Genomic DNA, 20077 nt, shown 5'->3' on the forward strand with positions numbered 1-20077 from the left:
ATACGGATATACAATATGTTATTAATTTAAGATGGGGAGTGATTTTGTCACTCTATTTTTTGTTCAGAAAGTCTGAGCATCCCGACCGGAGATTCCCGACCGAATTCCCGACGCCGCGCCGGGCCCACTCCGGCCACCGGACGGCCGATCGGAGCTGACCAAAAATTCTAAAAGAAAAAAACCAAGTGGGTCAGCGTGGGAATCAACGGCATCCGATGTGTGTAGGTGGCCGATCCAAACACTCTATTTTTTAGTGTTTGGATCAACCACCTACACACATCAGATGCCGTTGATTTCCGCACGGACCCACTCGATTTTTTTTTTTATAGAATTTTTGGTCGGCTCCGATTAGCCGTCTGGTGGCCGGAGTGGGCCCGGCGCAGCGTCGGGAATTCGGTCGGGAACTGTAGTCTCTCTTTTTTTTGTTAATGTCACTTCATTTTGTGTCTTTATTAAATGATTTGTTTTGTGAGAGAAGGGGGAATGACATTAACAAAAAATAGAGTGGCAAAATCAATTCCCTTTATGATTGCACAAGATCATATTTTAGCAATTAAATAGATCGATAAAAAATATATATGATAATCTTTTTGAAAGTTATCTTGAACTAAAAAATTATTCCATCCGTCCCACTTTGTTGTACCATTATTCTTTTTTGGATGTCCCAAAATGATGTGCTTGTTGCAAAAAAAAATTAATTTTGGATGTCTATATTACCATTTTACCCCTCATTTCTCTCTCACAAATTCAAATTTTGAACTTTATTTGAAAGGAAAGTGGATTAAAATTGTAAAATTGACACAAAGTCTAATTGTAATATTTCCTTAAATTAGGTGTGAGTCAAAATAGGAGCAACAAATTGGGACGAAGAGAGTAATTTTCTTCCACCAATCCTTGAAATCCAATGATCATGGATTCATGCAAGTCTTGAGTCTAATACTAAACCTGAGTTTCACCCAACACAAGACAAAGACTCGGGTCGTGAGTCTAATAACTAAACCCTCCCCAAACCCAAAACACTTGTTCAGAGCCTAATAATAATCAGGCTTCTCAAAACTCTAACAGAGAAACGTGCGCTAAAGATGAGGTATCAAACACACCCTTTGCTGGGTCAAGACCGACTACCCCGACCCCGATCCCGATCCACACCTCTAAGCACAAGCACAAAATTAAACCAAGTACAAAAAAGACATCCAAGGAAAATTATACTATGTATAAATTACATAGTGGATAAAACGCATTCGACAGCGACTTTAGGTTTTCACGAAGAACATGAACAAGTGCCACCACCACATTATATGGAGAGAAAAGACACCATCAATTCATCCTAGGGACAAGTCACTTCCATTGTCAAACTCAAAAGTTGGATAAAGCAGCCTGATCAGCAGTACCCAGCTCCACCATTGCCCTCTCCCTGCTCCTGTATTTGTTTCAATACAAACAAAAAAAACCTTACGCTTTGTAAAAAAGACGGAAAGTTGCAAAGAAAGTTTCTGTTAGTGAAAATGCACTCTCTCTCTCTCTCTCTCTCTCTCTCTCTCTGTTTCTTGAGCCTTGAAGCAAAGCAAGGAACTGTAACTGATGGGGATGGTTGAGCCTCTCTCTCTCCTCCACCTCATCCATATTTACCACCTTCCCAGTACGTAGTGGGCAACAGCCAAACTGATTGAATGAGTTTCCAATTAAACTAATGCACAATTATTGACCAAGAACAGGCAAAGGCCAATACAAGTACCGATTCATGGACTCTATAGCCAACCCTAAGCTAAGAAACTCCAGTTTTGCCGTCAATTGATGAGGTGAAAGGTTGAGGCCACCAGGGGCCTCCTCCCTAATAAGCAGATAGGGTTTCTTTTGGCAGCAAAGACAACATCACAATATATAAAATAAATAATAAAACAGCCAAAAGAAATACGAATACCAAGAAACATTAATTAATACTAACAACAACGGCACATGCAGTGTCATATGAGGTGGTGTTTAATGCGGATCTCCCCTTTTGAACCTCCTTAAGTCCTAACCTAGTTCTGGGTTGAGCTCCTTCCTCCCTCCTAATTTTGCAAGATAAAGAACCATGTTAGCGCCTAGCCGTCTGGGGAGGACCGACAAGCACTCCGATGGCTAAGTAAGTGTCGGTAGAGTGCAAGGATTGAAGTACAAAGCTTGAGTGAATATGAACGGCGTACCTCTTTAGGGTTTCATACTATCATTTATATAAGGAGTTATCTGTATTGGTCTCCAAGATAGCTCATGTCAAGCTTGTGCCTCCAATAATACCACAAATGACTGTTTCTCGGTGTGACGTCATCTATGACGATTGCCGACTGCCTCCCTAGCAATGGCACACAGTATTGAGATTACAAAAGCACATAGTATTGTCACGTGATGGAGTGAATCCTCAACTACAACGTATTACTCCATCCCTTCTATCACTTTAGACTTTATAACCACCGAAAGTCGTGTCAGTTTTCAAATCCAAAAATGAAATACCTGCGTGCATAATTAGTTGATTATTTTCACATCAAATTGAAGCTTTTATGAGACAGAGTAATCCGCGAGCACTCTAAAAATCTTCGCTATGTGCCTTGCAAGTTTATAGATATCAAAAGTTTTTCTTAATGATTTCTCACCGTCATTCTGGTGCATGCAAGATGAACTCATCATTATTGCCCTGCAGAACTATTTCTCATTTTTGGAGCCCAACTTTTTGAAACGATGACCATGGGAGTTGTCATATTCTTATAGACTTCCATGGAAAAAATGCTGCCCCTGTTAAGGTTTAAACTTTAAACTAAGGGCCGGTTTCGATGCAGCCAAGGCTCCCCCGCCCGGATTAGAGGATGATTTGACAGATTTGGCTGTGTTTGGCTGCCAAATTCCGCCACCTCCATAGCTCATCCCTCTCCATATTTCTTTCCCCTTATCCGGCTTGGAGCATCCACGATGAGTGAACTAACTAATGTGTTTAATTGTGAGTGTTAAGACTCAGCAAACAAAAATTTATTTTTTGTGCCACAATACTTGCACTAGTTTGTGTGCTAGAGTATGTTAAATCTTGTAGTGTGCTAACATGTGTGTCAAATTTGACAACTATGCTAGCAAATAATAAGTAGGTCCCCCTTTATAATTCAAATTCCAACCATAAAATATAAATGTCTATTACTCATAATATACACTCGTGAAATCCATTTTTTATCCTAACAAACAAATTTACTAAACTCATTGTGGATTTTCTTACACATTTCTATATTAATAATGTCTAACATACACTTGTGAAACTCATTTTTATCCTAATACACATTTTAACAAATATTTTAACACATAAATATATCAAATCACATTGCAATGCTCTTAGGGTGATTATTTTAGGATGGGGTTTGAAGTGGGCATAATTAGTTCGGCTTTATCCTCCTGAATTTTTACCGTTTTACCCTGCCTCATCGCCCTTCCCCAACGGCACTCTCTCTCTCTCTGTGCTAAAAACAGATAGTGACGAAGAAGAAGAACATATCACCACCACCGCCACAAAAAACACACACACACACATACGGTGGCCGTCGGAGAGAGAGTGACCGGCGGCGTGGCTGGACCTATACGGTGACTGGGCTATACTGATTTCTTGCAGATCTGTCTTCTCCGGCGAGGGTGTGTGATGGGTGTGTGAGGGTCTGTGTTGGAGAGAGAGACAGAGAAATTAATCTGGGTGTGTGCTGGGCCTGGGTGTAGGCTGGAGAGAGAGAGAGAGAGAATGCCTCTGACTGCTAGCACACAGTTTTGGGAGGAAGTGGAATTGTGGTATACCGTTTACCGGTAAATGTTCGTGTGTGGGGTGGAGGTGAGACGGGGCAAAAGAGTAATTTCACAATTTTTTACATCTCCACCAAACCTTATCCCCATCCATGTAAACCAACTATTTTTTTATCAACTCTCCTGAAAGTTACATCAACGTGGATTCACCATCCATAACTAATACCCTTACTATTTTATCGAAAAAATGATAGTACCAAAACTGTTTTTGTTGGTGTCAAAACTCTAGTGCACAAAAGATTTGTACCATGTGCAGTGTACAAAACTTTTATGCACCGAAATTTTGACATTAACAAAAACAGTTTTGACATTATCACTACCCTTTTATCCCCCTCCATAATTAATCCCTCAAAAACTTATGGAAAAATGATGGCCAATAACGCGTCTTGATAATTAATACCCGCTAAGGACATTTTGTTAATTAACAAATGTTTTCAGCATGTTCTTAACGGGTATTAATTATCAAAACACGTCCTGGATCGTCATTTTTCCAAACTTATCCCTCAACCAAACAGGCCATAAGAAGCTAGCTTACCCAGTTGAAGCATGAAAGTAAAGCCCTATAAAGGCCTAACTAGGGAAACTAGCTTCCCAATTTAAGCATGACAGTGTTGGCCACAAAGGAGGGAAAAAATTCCAATGCCGAGCGGGTACCACGTGGTGCCCGCTCGCGCATTTGAGCTGTCCATCATGTGTTTGAACTGCTCAGATTTGGAGATAGAAAAAGAAGAGAGAAAGTGTTAGGGTGAGATGAGAGAAAATGTTTCCATCCAAACTATCCAAAAGTATATCGAACAGCTCGAATGTGCCGAGTGGGTACCATGTATGATATATCCAAAGGAAACCTAAAACAGAATTTACTGTTCTGTCACTTACACTTGCCTTTTATTTCATAATTAAAGCATCCAAGCTAGCTTACGCACATCTTGACTAATTCTTGGAAACCAATTCCATCGTCCACTTGTGGGAATTCCAATTAAAACCAAAGCAAAACTCTATATGGACCGACTCTAATTAAGTTGATAGCACCTAAGAGATTTCGAATCTGAAACGTTATCATAAATTCTAGGTCTTGATTACTAAGCCAACCCAATGGTTCCCTTACCCTTACCTTTTCAAGTTATAAAAAGTACTTAATTTCAAATCATGTCTATAAAACAAAGAAAGCCTGAGTTGGAAGTGTGTAGAAATCAAAAAAGAGTTCGACAATGACAGGGCTTGGGTCTTCCTGTGGAGCATGCAAGTTCTTGAGGAGAAGGTGCACAAGTGAATGCGTATTTGCTCCTTACTTCTCCTACGACGAGGCCACCACCCACTTCGCGGCAGTGCACCGGGTATTCGGTGCAAGCAACGTGTCGAAGCTATTGTCACACCTTCCTATCATTGATCGAGGTGAGGCTGCGACTTCAATATCATACGAGGCATTGGCTCGGATGCAGGATCCTGTATACGGTTGTGTCGCTCACATCATTGGTCTCCAACAACAGGTTTTGCTCTATGATGATGTAGTTGAATCATCCAAACAAATCCTAATTGAGTAGTCTGACTCTGATCCGCCATTTTCCTTTTCTTTTTTGCAGGTAGCTACCTTACAGGAGGAGATAGTAATACTTGAGAATCAAATGGCTAGCCTCGGAGTTGATGGCTCTAGTCATGGATCATCTCAGTTAGCAACTAATAACTTTAACTATGAGCTTCAGATTTGTTCTCAGCAAAGTGATATGAATGCAGCAGAGGGTTGTCTAAGTCGACAAGAAGCTACACTATTTTCACATGCAGGAGATAATATATCAGGAGACCAAGATCTCTATACCCAGATGAACATACAGCTTCCTAATGTAGTTGGATTGCAGGACCAAACCTCTACTCCATACTCGAGTTCGAGCCTTTTAGAAAGACTCTATGGAGGAATGAACCCTGGGATTTCCGAGAGCTATCTTGGGATACACAATGGAAGCAACGTTTACTGAACAGAGTTAAGGGCTTGTTTCGTTTTTGCATCATATTGTGTTATTTGCTCATTTTGTGTCTGATGGTGTCTAGATTTGGACACGATAAGACAAAATAAGATGAGATAACCAAACATGCCCTAAACAAAGCTGCAAATGTTGCTAGCTTTTGCAACTGGTATGATCTTGTGTAATATAAGCTGCTTTTCATTCCCAACGGAAAAACTTTTGTACTATCCTAAGTTTTGCTACTGCCATCCAGGTGAATACGATGCTTGTATTCTCCAGGCTTAACTAACTCCGCCAGATTTTCACTTATGCAGCACTATCTTCCAAGTCTTCTAAATTCACGATTAAGGAATTAAATACCGGTACGTTTCAGGGGTTTGTTTCTCGGGTTAGTTTTTGTTTAACGTTATCTCCATATGTTAGGATACCTGCTTTCCGTTCGATCAGTTCTATTGATCAATGTCTTGACCGATGATTTTATCAGTACACCACCTCAATCGATAGTTCAAAAAAATGCAGTTCTGTTCAGTTCTATTGATCATTGTCTTGACCGATGACTTTATTAGTACACCACCTCAGTAGATAGTTCAAAAAATGTACTAGAACAGAACCACCTCAGCCACAAATCCTTGTAAAAAACAAGCACCTTATGCAAACAAATTATAAAAAATGCAGCCATCAAGAAAGATACTAGTTAAATGTACAATGATTGAACAACTCACATACATTTCTTCCCAACTGTAAAGAAAAAAGTGAAAAAAAACATCAAGATAAAGTTTGAAGTTTCCATATTCACGCTCCACTCAAGTTCTGTCTGTATTCCCAGAATTAAATAAGACAAAGTAGAGTTATTGCCTGACCTTCAACGCTTCGAAGGGCCATATGTAAATCCGGAAAGAAATTGGATAGCTGAACTGTACGATGGTCTTCCAAAACGTTGTGAGCCTTCTCATAACCGATAAAGCCATGCCTTCAAAGTGGTCCCAAAGTAAATTCCAATTCGGTCTCTCCTTTCGATGTACATGGATTTTGATCAATTGGCCCAATTCCTCCCCCTATCATGAGTTGCTTCAACCGTTTCCCACCTCTCCCCATTAGGAAGTATCATGCCAAGACTTTAGGTGCAGCCCTGAATATTATTCGATTCCGCAAATTTTGTTCACCTAGTCGGATGCACCAGTCCTAGCACAATGAGAGATCTTCAAAGGGGAAGCCAAGTTTTATGGTATGTAAATGACGAGTCTTGCCAAGGACCATAAGACCATACTGTTATGTTAAAGGTTCGTCCAATCGTTAACATCGGGCATGCTTTTAATTATCACTATATTGGAGCATGTGGTCTTCTTCTTATCAAGAAAGTTCTCTCAGCCCAGATATAGTATGTTTCTCCTAGAAGTTTTCCACTTGAAAAGCGCAATATTGAAACACTACTCTGTTTCCAAACTAACTTTCGTCCAGGGTTTTAAAGTGTGGTATTGGGAAACGCAAAGGTATCTTTGATACGGAAAATTTTTCAGTGCCGACGCATCCAAGTTGTTCATTATGTTTTTGGACGGTTCGGATTTGGAGAAAAAAAAAGGAGAGAGAAAGTGTTGGGGTGAGAGGAGTGAGAGAGTTTCAATTCGAATCGTCCAAAAGTGTATTGAATGGCCCGGATGTACACATGGAACATACTCACCCGGCACCAAAAAATTTCTCATGTGATACAACAATATATCGGACCGCCAGTAAATAACAGTATCGGATGTTCAAAATCTAGGTAAATTACTTTATTCAAAACCCAACTTTCGTCTAAACTTTCTCTAAAGTAAAGAAATTGCACTCTCTCGAATAAATGGGAAATGGAAAAAATTTACAACCTTTTAAGCAGACATTATAGGAATCTTGGCTTGATTCTTCATCTAGTACTGCACTAAAACCACGGAGCTGTAAACTTTGCTGGACAGGAAGCCCTAAAGGCAACACCTTTACTGGATATTGCCGGTGGTGAATTTCAATTGCGAAGCGTAACCCAAAGCAAACGGATTCTCCGCCTAGGTGATTTCACTGGCATGTATAGATTTTGCCTGTGGGGAAACCTATGGCTAACAAGAATGGATTTCGTTGACTGATTACCCTAATTCTGTGTAGCTTTCGTCCAATGAGGTTTCCAAATTCCAGAATATCAAATGGAAATGAGAAGGTGAGGATTGGAGACGACTGTGCAAGTCCGTGAAGATAATTATGTGAATGCATAAGAGGACAGAGAGAGATCACAAGCGGAGACGCCGGGCGTCGCCGTCGACGGAGGCCACGCTTCGCGCCACGAGTGGACGGACAAGACGACCAAAAGGTCCAAAACCCTCTATTTTTTCTTCTACCTATTTTCGGTCCGTCAAAAACCCCAGTGCAATTGTCATCTAGTCCGAAAATATTTTTCATAAATTAGATAAATAGAATACTCTTTACAACCCGAACCATTAATTGTCGAATCCCACTATAGGTACCGACACACTTCATACCGACGGTGCTCTGGCCGTTGGTCCCTTTAAAGTTTTCATTAATTGTCAAGATGAACAGTCGAGATTAAATTCATCGACTTATTTGACAGTTGGACTGCGGAGAAACCGGATTCATTGGATATCCCGAATCCCCGATCGGATAAAATGTTTGTAATTATGGAGTATCAAAGTAATAAACTGAGAACTTATTTAACTTTATTATGCTTTTATTCCTTTATAGTCGAATTGTTTCTAATCTTCTAATTCATAAACGAAGCCAGCCTTCAAAGTTTAAGGGCGTGTTTGATAGGAGGTTTGGGAGGGGGGATTGGATTAATAATCCTATGGGGCTCCTAATATCTTACTTTGGTAAGGTTTTTGTGGGTGGGATTAGTTGTCCCATGGGATTATTAATCCCCCAAAATTGGTTTAGGGGGGAGGTGTTACTACGAATTCCATCCAGATGCGATTGAGCAAAATCAATGTAAAAACTCACATTAATCTTAATCTCAATTCTAATCCTAACCAAAATAAACATGTTATTTACAATCCTACAATTGAATCCTGTGCAAAACAAACATGAATAAATGATTCATCCCCTCATTAATAATCCCACCTCTTTACGTATCCCTTCAAAACAAAATCTGCAATCAAACACGCCCTAAGATTGGATTAAAAGTATAATTTTCTTTAAAGCTTTCAACGGTCCGGATGTAACCTCTTCCTTGGAAGAATTTATTTTTAAATCCGGACCGTTGAAAATACCTTTTGTATACACCTCAATTTGGGTTTCCAAATTAATTTATTTTTCTTTACAATTTTTGATTTTCTAACGATGAAACGGATCAAGAACACTCCGGGAATGTCGAGTGGTTGAGCTTCGAGTATTTGATACCCTTTCAACCTTAACTAAACCTAACTAGAACCCAACTGGTGCGCGCAAGTTTCCTTTCCGCGCGCGTTGGTTTATTTACCACCTGTCAGTCAACCAGCTTTGATTGACGTGTGTAGATCCACGACCCGCTCGCATTGGTTAAAGTTACGGCCAACCTTATACTTTCCATTTATGGAAAATTTCTGGAAGCTTTCCATTTATGAAATAGTTTCCATTAACGGAATGCTTTCCATTAATAGAGGATTTCTATTAATGGAAGGTTTCTAGAAAATTTCCATTAATGAAAAGCATTCTATTAATGGTAGGTTCCATTAATGGACTGCTTTCCATTAATGGAATCTTTCTATTAATGGAAGGTTTTCATTTATGGAAAGTGATTGCACTATAAATACTCCCCACTCTTTCTTCCTAAGGGTTAGAAAAAAAGAAAGTTAACAAGTTACAAGTTTTGGCTCTCATCTTGGTTAGTACACTTGGTTACCAATTTTTGTACTCCTCTCTGTTGAAAGCAATCAAAGGATATACAAAAGGCATTCAAGCAAAGCAATATACTACCCATTTTTGATCCACCAACATACAACCATCCATCAAACTCCTCCGTTCAAACCTCAAAACTCAAACTCAATCACTTTTCAAACCTAAAACTCTAAGGTATAACACTTACTGTTTTTCTGTTCTGATCCCTAAGTGGAACTGGCAGGGCTAAAACTAGTAATCAATACCAAGTCCTGACCCTAAAGCTAATATTGTAATGTATCTGTTTATTTTTTTAGTATACATTTCGTCACTGCTAGGATAAAATTCTGATTCCGTTTCTGAACGAGGGAGATGGCTTCTTTACGGTAGGGATCCTTTGAAAAGGAGTTCAGCATGTAGCATCAGCCATCATCCACAATCAAAAGCTCCAGTTGGCAAGCCAAGCTAGGTGAAAATCTAAAATTTTGAGGAATTAATCAAATATTGCATCAGCCAAGACCCACAAAATGCCTCTTGGTTTGATGCTATAGAATCGCGGAAACATAACCACCGAAGTACGACTAAGTCCATTTTGTTTTTTTTGATAATGCAGGGTGTCCATTTGTATAGTATTTATTCTGCCAGTTACGCAAACATCTGCACACATCCAGAGTTGTGCCCTTTTGCAACATGTACCATGAAGAGATGCCACTTCTAACTGCACCGATTTTGCTATAGTACCATTTCGTAAGACCTGCAGCAATCTCAATAGTTGCCAAAAGCATCTGAAGAGGGATTCAACTATATATATATATATATATATATATATATATATATATATATATATATATATATAATTAGCTTACGAGCAACTATAATAACTACCAAAACGGAATTGCGAAAAATGAAAAACCCGAACACTTAATAAGCAGAAAGAATACCCCCCAAAAAAGTACTAAATCAAACACACTAACACATTAGATAGGTTATTCTAGGTGACCCACAACTCACGGTACTTGAATTTACACATGACGGAATTTTTCCAAGTTGATTTGGTTTCAGCTAATTAATGGCTCTAAAATGCCAGATTAAGCTGGAATCCACGCCAACTTCTTCCTACCTGTAAGCAATTTCATGATAAAGTGTTTGATCTGCTAATTGCTCTGGAAAAATACTCAAATTGGAACTTACCGAACAACTCGTTTCCTAAGGAGAGATGTGTGTTTACCATTGGACTGATCGCAAGACAAAATCAGGACAAAAATCATAACTTGATCCAAAGATGACGCAAGAACTCCAACGGGAAGCACCCGGCTTCTTGCGCAGTTGGCCTAGACCTCTACAATTGAATCTCGGCCATTTATCTCCATAATCAATATTGAGATACTTTTGATAAATCTGGACCAATAAAAATACTTTGGGACAGTAGCGATCACTTAGACTGCCCTTTGCGCTCAAACTGTGAACTGCAGACACGCCATATTAGGAGGGAGAATGATTAGTTCAACCTACTGGGATTGGCAAATTAAAAAAAGAAAAGAAAAAGAATCCGAGAATGCGAGTCACGAAAACTAGTACAGGCCTCTTCTTTCGGGGGGGGGGGGGGGGTAGGAGGGACAAGATAACATGCTAAGTACTATACGTACGGTATGTATTATTCCACGGTATGTATTATTCCACAAACAATTAAGTGCAGTATGTTTGCAAGATCAGATGCAATAATAGTGGGAATGGTAAAGTGAAGCTGTATCTAAAACTTGAAGGAATAAACATCGAAAAAGAATAGGTATTGATCAAGAATAAATTCGGAATGACCTCTTGTGATTATCAGTGTGTTCATCTTCACATCATGGAAATATTGTCGACACATTCTAGCCATACTTTTTACAACATGGATCAAGTTCAACCAGATTCCATTAATTAGCTAGGGCCACTCGTTCCACTCTGCGTCTAGATCGATCAAGCAGCAGCATTACTAATTACAACTACATATTGGGTTATAACGGTAATAATAGACCAATAAAATCATAGATAGCTTTTTTTTCCTTCTAGTAAATATAAACATAGAAACCTACCAATTAAGTCGGAACGGCCCCATGTGATTATCAGCACTTGTCAACACATTCTAGCCATACTTTTCCAAGATGGATCAAACTCGACCAGATTCCGTTAATTAGCTAGGGCCACTCGTTCCACCATGCGTCTAGATATATAGATCAGGCAGCTGCATTACTAATTACAACTACATATTGGGTTATAACGGAAATAATAGACCAATATAAACATAGAAAGCTTTTTTTCCCTTCTGATAAAATATAAACATAGAAAGCTAACGATGGATGACGTGGAAAAAGTCCAAGTCATAACGATCTCCATCATTAAATCCGATTCGAATTAGTAGTACAATAGAAACTTCTAAATTCCATTAGCAAAATTAAAATATAGCCACATTTACATTGTGTAAGCAAAGAAGCTGAGAAAAACAGATATTCATGTTGTCATTCTGAGAAAGGGTTTTTCTTCCCTCTCACACTTATAAGTTATATCCTAGCTAGTTGCATATCCTAACTAACAACACAAGCAACCTCCCACTTATAAGGCATGCTCTAGATTCATCTATTCCCGTCTCCAGCGACTAAAATATTCCAATTAAAGCAGCCTGGTGATTAGCCTATATATCTAGCTCGCACTACTCGAAGCCTTGGTAAAATCATTGTCGGCTTCTATCGAAGTGAAAGTTACTTCGAGGAGAATGGATTCTATTCCGGAAAGAGAACTTATGAGGACTCGACACAACTTCTGTAACCGTTCTTTAGCTTTCTATATCATATGCATGTCGACTTAATTGTGAACTTTACATTGACGGTTGAAATTTCATTCAAAATTCCCACAATTGAAAGGCTTCTATTCTAAAGTCTAGTGTGCAAGAGTACAAAAATTAAGTTTGATATAAACATGTAATATAAGTTACATAACTATCGATAGAATCGTAATTTTAAAATTTTCATGAATCGTTAAACAGATACCAATACCCTATAGGGGAGCCCTACAAGTACCCAGTTCCGTCTTAGTTCTAGAAAGTTGTATACTCCCTTCTCATCAACGCCGGCCCAAGGTATTTAGGTGCCCAAGGCCTGTTCTAAGAATAGTGCCCTAAACGCTGTACAATTTTTATGGAAAAAAAAAACAGTCAAAGAAAGCCAAAATAATATACTCCGTAGTATTAAATCCCCTTGATTAATATATATATTTCAAAATTTGAAATTTCCCTTCAAAATAATTTTAAATTTAATTCCGATACTTGCTACCCACGTGTTGCTTTCATGTGCAACCACTCCGTATGCAAGTGGAACAGGTGTAGTAGAGGGCTTTATAGGTGAACACTTTGCCAATTGAGCCTTTGCTCTGTCGATATGAGACAAACAAGTTGTAAAATAAAGCCTTTCACTTATAGTTTCACATCGCTAGTTGAAGAAAACAATGAAGGCAAATAATCTTTTACAAGTAGAAAGTTCTACTACTTCACTATCAATTCTCAAGAGATTGGGTCTTACTTCTGAAACTTGGACCGAACCATTCCTAGAAAAAGAGTCCTATCCAAACCAAATACTAAAAAAAAATTGGGATGCCCCAAAAATGGGGCATCTTGGGGATGCGCCTGGGCCGGCTTTGCGTCTCATAATGTTTATCCGGGAGTAAATCACAAGGCTAGCTTGATTGCGATGTACTTAATGACACCCATTAATGAAGTTAGGTAAATGGTTGACTCCTACCATTAATGCTGAAGAACAGTTTATCCACTGTATATATGACAATCTGCAAAATTGTCAAGAAGAATGGCCGCCCAATCTAACCCTAAATATTGGAGTCAAAGTTTCGGACAACCCCATTTAAGGAACTATCCTAAGAACTACATTGATGACAAGGCGTGCACTGCCACTTTAAATAAAAAATTAGGTAATTTTAACTTGAAAAATGATTTTGGCACTCAATTTTTTTATTATGACACTTTAAAATATGTCTTTTACCGTAAAAATTATACATAGCAAGGCACATTAAAAGACAATTTTTGGAGTGTTACCATAAAAAATTGGAGTGCCAAAATAATCTTCCTTTTAACTTTTGTTTTGAACAATGATTTCATGATATTTAGAGCACGTTAAGTTTATCTTGGTACTATATTATTTACGGAATCTAATTTAAAACTTTATCATTCTACTGTCCAAGCTCATCACTAATTAATTAAGCATGCAATTGCAGGTTTGTGGGAAATAGTCGAGAATTAATTAAGGTGTTTTGATTAATTAAGAAGCAGCTTACCATTTAAGAGCTTTTCTCAATTAATTAATCTCTCGTAAGTAGTGAACGGCTTCAGCTCCAATATTTCTTTACTACTTCAACTTTCCGATCATCAACTGCCTGCCTGCCTGCCTGCACCAACGCAAACTAAAACTTCCACAAATATCGTGATTAATTAACAGAAGATCGAGAATCAAAGAACCAAATAAGTTTTTTTCTTTTTAAAATAATCAAGAAAAATTCAACATTTTAAGACCAATTTGCACAATCTAATAATGCACAAAAAGAACTCCACAACACCACCTAGCTAGCTAGACCTAATGCACAATCTTGCACTACATTGAGTCAAATTCTACAAATAGGTCAAGTGTTTCTCTACCTTGCTTAATCAACACCTAGGGTTACATGTGCACTCAGAATATCATGAACAACACTAACCATCTCTTTCTCTCTCTCTCTCTCTCTCAAATGATGTTTAGAAACCCGGCGGACGGGGAGGAGGAGTAGACCAAAACATATCATGAGGCATCTGACCATTTGGAACCAAATTAGGGGTTACTAGATTGTATTCATGACCCAGATTTACCCCTGGACTTTGCTCCAATTGCATTACCCCCTCTCCACCTTCCGCGGCCGCCTCATCCTCCACCGGCAACCGCTCGTAAACCGCGTTCGAAAATGTCGCCGCCACCACCATCACCGGCCCCAGCGCCACTAACGGCCCTACGACAATCCCCCCAACCACCTGCCCCTGCCCGCCGGCTAAATACACTGTCAATCCACTTGCCCCCGGCGGCGCAGGAGAGGGGAACAAAGAGCCCGAAAGTGATAAAATCTCGAACCGCCCGGGGAGCGTCATCACGCTCCCCACGACGGATGGCTGGCGGAGAGTGACGTCGGTTACGACGCCGCTCCCGCTGAGCACCACCACGCCGCAGCGACAGAGCTCGGCGAAGCCGACAATGGCCCCGGCCACGTCACCGCCGCTTGTGATTTCGAACACGTGGCTTCGGAGTGCGTTTGGCGTTTCCTTGGTTATGACGATTGGTGGCTTCAGCTTGTTTTTGGATCCAGGTGGTCGGCCTCTAGGACGGCGGCCGGAGCTTGAAGGTTCCGAGATTTCGAGGGCTCCTCCGGCGTTGAACTGGTCTCCGACTTCGGCTTGTTCTCCGCTAGTGTATTCTTGAATTTCTCCATTTTCGGGGTTAGGGTTTGTGTTTAAATTGGTTCCACCTCTGGCGTCGGCGGTCGTGGTCGGTACATCTTCTGCCCACCACCGGTTGTTTGACATTTCTGAAAATGCAACAAAAACCCTAGATTCAGAATCAGTGCTTCAAAAAAAAAAAAAAAAACAGAAATTTCAACGAAACCTATTAAGAAGTCAAACAATGAAACCCTTCCTTATTCTAACCTTCTTTTTGTTGCCCTTTTGCTGTTCTTGTTTCACTCTCTCTTTATGTCGGAAAAATCAACTGGGGGATCTTGGAACTTCGCTTTCTTCACTTTGCTGTTCTTGTTTCTTCGCTTTCTCTATACATATATCTATGGAGTAGCAAGATAAATATATCTATGGAGTAGCAAGAGTACAAGGCGAAGCTGAAGCTAGCTTCTTCTTTTTTTTTGCCTCCCTTACTTTTTGCAGAGTCTGATAGCTATATGTTGTAAGAAATCCGGAATTTGAGATCCAAATGAAGAAGTAAGCAAAGATGAGCTACCGACCACCAGGGTTTTCTTCGTTTCGCAAGAAACCCTAATCTTTTAAAGCAGGAACTGATTCAGTGAAGAAGAAGAAGAAGAAGGGGGGGGAAAAAAAAAACCCAGTTCAGGAAATCTGAAAACAGAAATTAGAGATCTAAGGTAGCACCTTTAATAATCAGCTCAGTGTTCAAACTTGAGTCGTCAGCTTGTGTAACACAACACAGCATCAGTGCATCAGCATCAGCCAGATTTCGGAGTTTCTCAGTACGGGGGGAGGGGTTCCGTTCTGGGGCTTCTGTTCTGGAGTTGTTACCGTAAATGGCACTGGGTGTACGTTTAACAGGGTTGGTTAAGCCTGCCCTGCCCTGCCCCCAAGCGTACGATAAGTATCTCCCCATTGCTTTGTTTCTTTATCTACTGTACTGTACTGTACTGTAATGTACAATTAATTGACAGTTTTTTTTTTGAAGGTTTTTGTTGTTCCTGGTAGTCTGTTGAGGGAAGTATTGTTGTAATTACTCCATCCGTCCGAATTTAATAATCCCTCGTTCAATTCTAATCAGATAAAAAATAAGTTATATTTTTAAATTAATAATTAATAAATTTTATATCCAATATAAATCTTATTTGATAAATCTCAATTAGTTCTATAAGATAACATTTTCAAAATTACATAAAATATTATAAATTACAAGATTGAAAAATGACACAAACTTCTAAAAAAAACTATTAAATGCGAACGAAAGGAGTACTATATTTTACATGGTGATGATATGGTACTTCCTCCGTCCCGGTTTGTTTGTCCTCTTTTTGACTTTTTGAGAGCGTTTGACCTCTCAAAAAATTGTCTATAATTTTCAATTCGTAATGTTTTTAATATTCAATATGGATCTTGTTTGATAGATCTCAATTAGTTTTATTATACAAAATCTTCAAAATCATAAAAAATGTTATAAAATGTAATATATAAATATATTTTTGAAAGACACGAATTTCGACGATTGGACAAATAAATTGGGACGGAGGGAGTATTATTCTTTTGTTACTTTCCCATTATTCTTTGATAATAACTTATTTCTTGGAGCTCCGTGAATCAATTATTACGGAGTTCAATTTCTGTCATTTAAAAATATTTTGAACGATTTGGATTAAAAACAATCTACTAGCGATAATAGATAACACTTTTGGATAATCAAGATTAAACATTTCCGTGAAAAACTATTTCACAGCTCCTCTGTAATAAGTTAGGGGTCGATTGGATGCAGTTTTGGCAAGGTGTGTATTGTGGAATACACCCTATTAAGGGGGTGATGGGACTGGTTTAGGTTGCTTTGGTAACCCTATTTGCACCTGTATTGGCTTCTCCCCTTCTTTCCGTATACACCCCAATCCGGTGGAAGGGGTACTAAATTATAGCTACCTCGAGACCGAGCAATAGATAATCCGGCGTAATACAGGTGCTTTTCTGACCTTTCTACTCTCCCTAATCCCCCATCTTCATCCTCTTCGTTTCATCTTCAACCTCCAATACCCTAGCCCAGAAAACCCTAAACCCAATTTTTAAAAAAATTGAAAATTCAACAACTAAACTCCTACACAATTCAAAATTTTTGAACCCTTACCTCACCAAACACCCACCGCCACTGCTACTGCGCGTCGCCGCTGCGAATCGCCCCTGCCACTGTCAGCCAACTGTGAGCCAGAGGGAGAAGAGAATTTCGGATTTGCCCACACCAAAACCCTAGAAATCACGCAGAAGGAGAAGAAGAGAATTGGTGGAGAAGAAAGTGAGAGAGAACCCACGAGAGAGAAAGAGATGGTCGAAGATGGTGAGAGAGAGAGAGATATCGGAGAGAGGGGGGAGGTCAAGGTAATCTGGGAAAAAGTGGGAGAGAAGAAGGGAGTGGTTGGAAAGGTGTTTTTTAATTAAAAAAAATGTAAGAATAAAAGGGATAACGTGTTTAGAGGAGAGGAGGTAAAAATTAATTATATAATTAATTAAAAATCATATTTTTTAAGTATAATAAAGAGTAAGACAAGTAAAAAAAGTTTCATTACAGTGAAATACATTTTAATTTTTTTAAAATTCAATTATTTAAATTTTTTTTAGTAAAATAACTTATTATAGCATAAATGTCAAAATAATTAAATATATTTGGTTATGTAATTATTCAATTAATGTAATGAATAATCTAATTTCATACTGCACAAGGACAAATGAGTCATTTAACAGCTTTTTACATTATATACCCTTCCTTATACACCCAATTTATCCTCTATCCAAACGGCATATTATTTTATCCCCATTTTCTAATATATCATCAAAACCATCTACTTTTTAATACACTCTCTATAAATATCACATCAATGTAGGCCTTCCCTTCTTAACTAATACCTCTTACTATTTTATCACCCCTTCATAAATAATACACCCAAAACTCATACGGCATCCAATCGGGCCCTTATTCTCTTATTCTTTTATTACTTCCCTGTGCTGCTGAGGAATGGTTGTACGGCTCCTTCGGGTCCAATGCAACAATTTCAACCATTCACTCATAAAACTCGCAAACAAAAATGCATTTTTATGCAACAAAAAAGAAAATAATTATATCAACTACCAATAAACACTAAACACATGAGCAAGATACGTTTTGTTCTCTCTCTCTAGGGTTGTGAGAGCTCTAAAGCGATTTTGAGAAGTCATAGCCGCATAACTCTTTTACCTGGGAGGAGATGTCCCTCTCCTAGTCAAAAATGATTCTCACTCGCTCAAATCAAAAGAAGTCAAACTAAGCATGTGTTACGCACAATCTCACCTATTATTTCAAGACAGACAGACATATATATATATATATATATCAGTGGGGTTCTCCTGAGGGATCCCGGATTTTGGTGTGGTGCGGGATGTTGTTGTGAGCCGTTGGATTTGAATCCAACGGCCAGGATAAGACATAGCCATTAAAACCCAAATAATTACACTTTCCCCCCTAAGCCCTTACACTTCCCCCCTTCACCATCCATTCACGCAGAACGCAGAAAAAGAGAGAGAGAGAGAGAGAGAGAGAGGAAAACGAAGAACGAAGCTTGAACCAAAGAAGAAACGCGAACCAGAGAACGACGAAGATCGGACGGGAGAAGAGAACGACTGAAGGTCTCTCTCTCTGGAACTGCTATTTCACGCAGACAGACGAAGAGAGAAAAGCAGAGCCGAAAACCCACGCGACGAACGAAGACGAACGAAGAGGAGAAGAAGAACGAAGACGATCGAAGAAGAAGAAGATATACGAAGATCCACCGAGGTATCTCTCTCCCTCTCTCGAAAAAAAATGAAAAAAAAAATCTAGATCTAGATCGTTCTGGTTTCTCAGAAATTAGGTTTTTTGCCTTTTAGAACAAACGACGAAGAACGAAGAGGAGAAGAAGAACGAAGACGGACGACAAAAGATTGAAGCTAGCATCCACCGAGGTATCTCTCTCAGAAATTTAAAAAAAAAATGTTTCTGGTTACTGCTTTTTTTGCCCATTTGAAAATCGGCAAAAAATTAGTTTTTTTTTGGGATTCAAAATCAACAAACTATTTTGAGGAGTGTTTCAATTTCATTGATGGAGCTAAAAGAACAGGTGGTGGTGTATTGATTCACTATTTTGTCGGAAAATCCAGAAGGCGATTGTTGTTACACTATTTACATTATTTTTGGGAAATATCATAAAAAGTTCAGTACCCATTGTCTCTGTTAAACCCCCGGACTGTATTGTGGATGGTAGTGGGTGATTCCTCTCACTGGAGGTGGGGATCGTAAATAAAAACTTATGAATTTTGAGTCTTGACGCATCTATGTCGACATACGGAATGGTAATCTAAGATTTGATGCTTTTAATTTTCATACGTGGTGTCATAGGCAGACTAGTCAGTAGTGGGGTGCTTGAGCTTGGCTTCATTATGTATTGCACTTGATTTTGGTTTGAGTTTGGCTTCATTATGTCTCTCTCTGGTTCAGAAATTCTGGTTTACAAAAACCCTAATTCTAAATTTTTACATTAATTCTGGAATGTTGTTAGAGAATGACTTCGTGAATATTGGAATGCCACTGCTAGATTTTTTTGTTCATTCCTTCTGCTTTTTTCTACTCTGAAATTTCGGTTCTTGTTCTTTTTGCACCCGACATGATTCAACTTGGAATTGCCTATAATAACTCAAAACAAAACAGAAGAACATCTCTTGTTTAGTCATTTGTTATCAATATTAGGGAAAAAAATTAGAAGTTTTGTCGATTTGTTGATGTGAATTTTTGGGCTAAGTTCCCATTTGGACTATTGGTTATCCATTTTCTGAATGTAGGGATCCTTTTTTTGGCTTTTATGCATTTTCCGAAGACTGTTATTTCTAAAACAGTTTTCATTTTTGAAGAAAAATTGTTCTTTCAAACAGAACAATTTTTTAAAATATAGTAACTTTTTGGACATATTGTTAAGAGAGGGGAGAA

At 38.8% G+C, this 20077-nt stretch overlaps 3 protein-coding genes across 4 annotated transcripts in view; 2 read left to right on the top strand and 1 right to left on the bottom strand.

Annotated features, from left to right (window-relative positions):
- The first annotated feature begins 5015 nt into the window (after positions 1 to 5015).
- On the top strand, positions 5016 to 5777 carry LOC131299848 (LOB domain-containing protein 33-like). Its single transcript, XM_058325421.1, has 2 exons — positions 5016 to 5294; positions 5388 to 5777. The coding sequence occupies exons 1-2, from the start codon at positions 5016 to 5018 to the stop codon at positions 5775 to 5777; spliced, it is 669 nt and encodes a 222-aa protein (XP_058181404.1).
- Positions 5778 to 14097: 8320 nt separating this feature from the next.
- LOC131300113 (AT-hook motif nuclear-localized protein 15-like) lies at positions 14098 to 15899 on the bottom strand. 2 transcript variants are annotated; one of them, XM_058325803.1, is made up of 3 exons: positions 15760 to 15899; positions 15307 to 15650; positions 14098 to 15188 (listed from the first exon to the last, which is right to left on the bottom strand). In XM_058325803.1, the coding sequence occupies exon 3, from the start codon at positions 15184 to 15186 to the stop codon at positions 14371 to 14373; it is 816 nt and encodes a 271-aa protein (XP_058181786.1). In that variant the 5' UTR covers positions 15187 to 15188; positions 15307 to 15650; positions 15760 to 15899; the 3' UTR covers positions 14098 to 14370. The 2 variants fall into 2 exon arrangements, with proteins under 2 accessions (XP_058181786.1, XP_058181787.1); XM_058325804.1 differs by lacking the exon at positions 15760 to 15899 and having other exon boundaries at positions 15266 to 15383.
- The window catches only part of LOC131300112 (mannose-1-phosphate guanylyltransferase 1), a 58059-nt gene continuing 53674 nt past the window's right edge, over positions 15693 to 20077 (top strand). The window contains exon 1 of the mRNA XM_058325802.1: positions 15693 to 15702. The gene's annotated coding sequence lies outside the window, so the exon portion shown is untranslated. The remainder of the gene's footprint in view (positions 15703 to 20077) is intronic.

The sequence above is a fragment of the Rhododendron vialii genome, chromosome 9a (assembly GCF_030253575.1).
Source record: "Rhododendron vialii isolate Sample 1 chromosome 9a, ASM3025357v1".
In the NCBI taxonomy this organism is placed as follows: domain Eukaryota; kingdom Viridiplantae; phylum Streptophyta; class Magnoliopsida; order Ericales; family Ericaceae; genus Rhododendron; species Rhododendron vialii.